Below are 1871 nucleotides of genomic sequence, written 5' to 3' on the forward strand. Positions count from 1 at the left end.
TCCTGCACCAAAAACTTTAACCTGTTCTCTCAACTGAAAAATATACGTCAGATTTGGCATCTGAAGCAAGTACATCTGGTAGTATGCATCCTAGTAGGATGAATCATTCATGCACGCTTGGTCATTATACTCAACACATCATTAAACTGAACAGAGCACATAATTTATGTACACATAAAAAATTGTTTCTAAATCCACTCCTCATATTCTTGCAACCACTTCCTACCTGGTCCATCAGGAGGGGCTATCTTCATGGGATAGGGAGGGGCTATCTTCATGGGATAGGGAGGGACATGCATGGAGTCAGCACCCCCATCCCTGCAGGGACAGGTCTGGGGTATCCTCTCCTGGTTACAGGCGAATTTGATAAATTTTCCTAGGTTCTCCTGACTAAGTCCACTCAGAGTACGTGTTCCAGAAATACTGGATGTTTTGATCAGTCTCCATCAGACCAAACTGGTACATGGTGTGAGCCTTTAATAATAATTAAAGTTTGTTTGTAAGGTTACAATACAGTGTATACTTACTGCATCAATAAATTTTCCAAGAAAAACTTCACTGCCATTGCAAGATTTGCAGGCCATAAAATATCAGTAAATACCTTCAAAAAGTCAAGATCCACCACTGGTAATCCACAGGATCTGATTTCTAGATCCAGTGGGGACATTAGGGCCATCAGTTGAAGGGGGATAACTGATGCAAGTCCACAATGAACTGCCCTTACCCTGCCTTCAGAAGTTTCTGGAATCTGAGTCATCTGATGGCGTCTACACATTCCTGTCTATTTTCCCAACTTAAATAATAAACCCAGAGTTTCTATTGAAAGAGTTACCGAATACCTTATTTCAGGAATTAGGAAACTTTCAAAATTGGGAATTTTACTGTTAAAAAGAAAGTTTTTAAAATACATGTACTACATTATAACTCTAAGCAATTTATACATTGTAGAAATGCTGGCTATTTTTCTTTTTTTATTTTTTGCAATTTGTTTATCCATAAAATAAATTTTTGCTGTTTGTCATAATTACATGTACTTTTTTCAGTAAAAAGAGGGAGAAACCAAAAGATATACAATGCCAGGCATATATTTTGGCCAGTATTAGTTCAGTTGACTAGAGTATTTGGTATTATAAGTGTATCCCTTACCAGACTTGAACTGTTCGCCCCTTGTTGACGAGTTCCACCTCTTCCCCTGCCAGGGAGGAGTACACAAATCTGGAGAAGGCCCCCGAGCACAGAGCCTGCAGCTCCGACTCCACCTACAATTACAACATTATTCTCTCATTCCTGTTTTACAAATCTCCTCTGTGTCTAAATAAACAAAACTTATCTTTTGTTTTTCTGAAGTAGTGTATTAAACCTACATCTTTTTTGATTTCATTGACAATTAAACTTTTTTAAATCCGACCACCACTGGTTCCCAAATAATAGGCCAAATTAGAAAACATTCCGGAACAGGCCACATTTTTAAATCAGTGAGACTTGAAGTTCAATTCCTATTAGGGCAAGGTTACAAAATGAACAACATCAAAATAAGACAAGTTTTCACTGTATACCAATTAAAAACCCGAAAATTTTTTGTGCACACAGTTTACCTGAATCTGTTAAGATACAGTAAAACTGAGTTAAAGGCCGAAATTTTTAACCGTACGGTTTTCTCAGGAAAGGGGAGGGACTAAATTTTACATGTGTGGAACCCCGAGGCACTGACGGTCATGCAGACCGTGGGAAGCGATAATCCCTATACACAAACAGTATGTACAGAGGAACAAAACACATTGTTGGCCAATGTTTATCATTAATTAATTAAAAAATCTCAACACCATAAATAAAAAATATCATAAGAAATAATTGATGATAATTATAAATTT

At 37.1% G+C, this 1871-nt stretch overlaps 1 protein-coding gene across 1 annotated transcript; it reads right to left on the bottom strand.

Moving 5' to 3' along the window:
• Positions 1-243: 243 nt before the first annotated feature.
• LOC134271170 (probable E3 ubiquitin-protein ligase HECTD4) lies at positions 244-761 on the bottom strand. The gene is made up of 2 exons (XM_062753416.1): positions 602-761; positions 244-474 (listed from the first exon to the last, which is right to left on the bottom strand). Exons 1-2 carry the CDS (start codon positions 755-757, stop codon positions 391-393), a joined length of 240 nt encoding a protein of 79 aa, XP_062609400.1. The 5' UTR covers positions 758-761; the 3' UTR covers positions 244-390.
• Positions 762-1871: the final 1110 nt, after the last annotated feature.

The sequence above is a fragment of the Saccostrea cucullata genome, unplaced genomic scaffold (genome assembly GCF_032062105.1).
Source record: "Saccostrea cucullata isolate Sc308-1 unplaced genomic scaffold, CSIRO_AGI_Scuc_v1 ctg750, whole genome shotgun sequence".
NCBI lineage: Eukaryota > Metazoa > Mollusca > Bivalvia > Ostreida > Ostreidae > Saccostrea > Saccostrea cuccullata.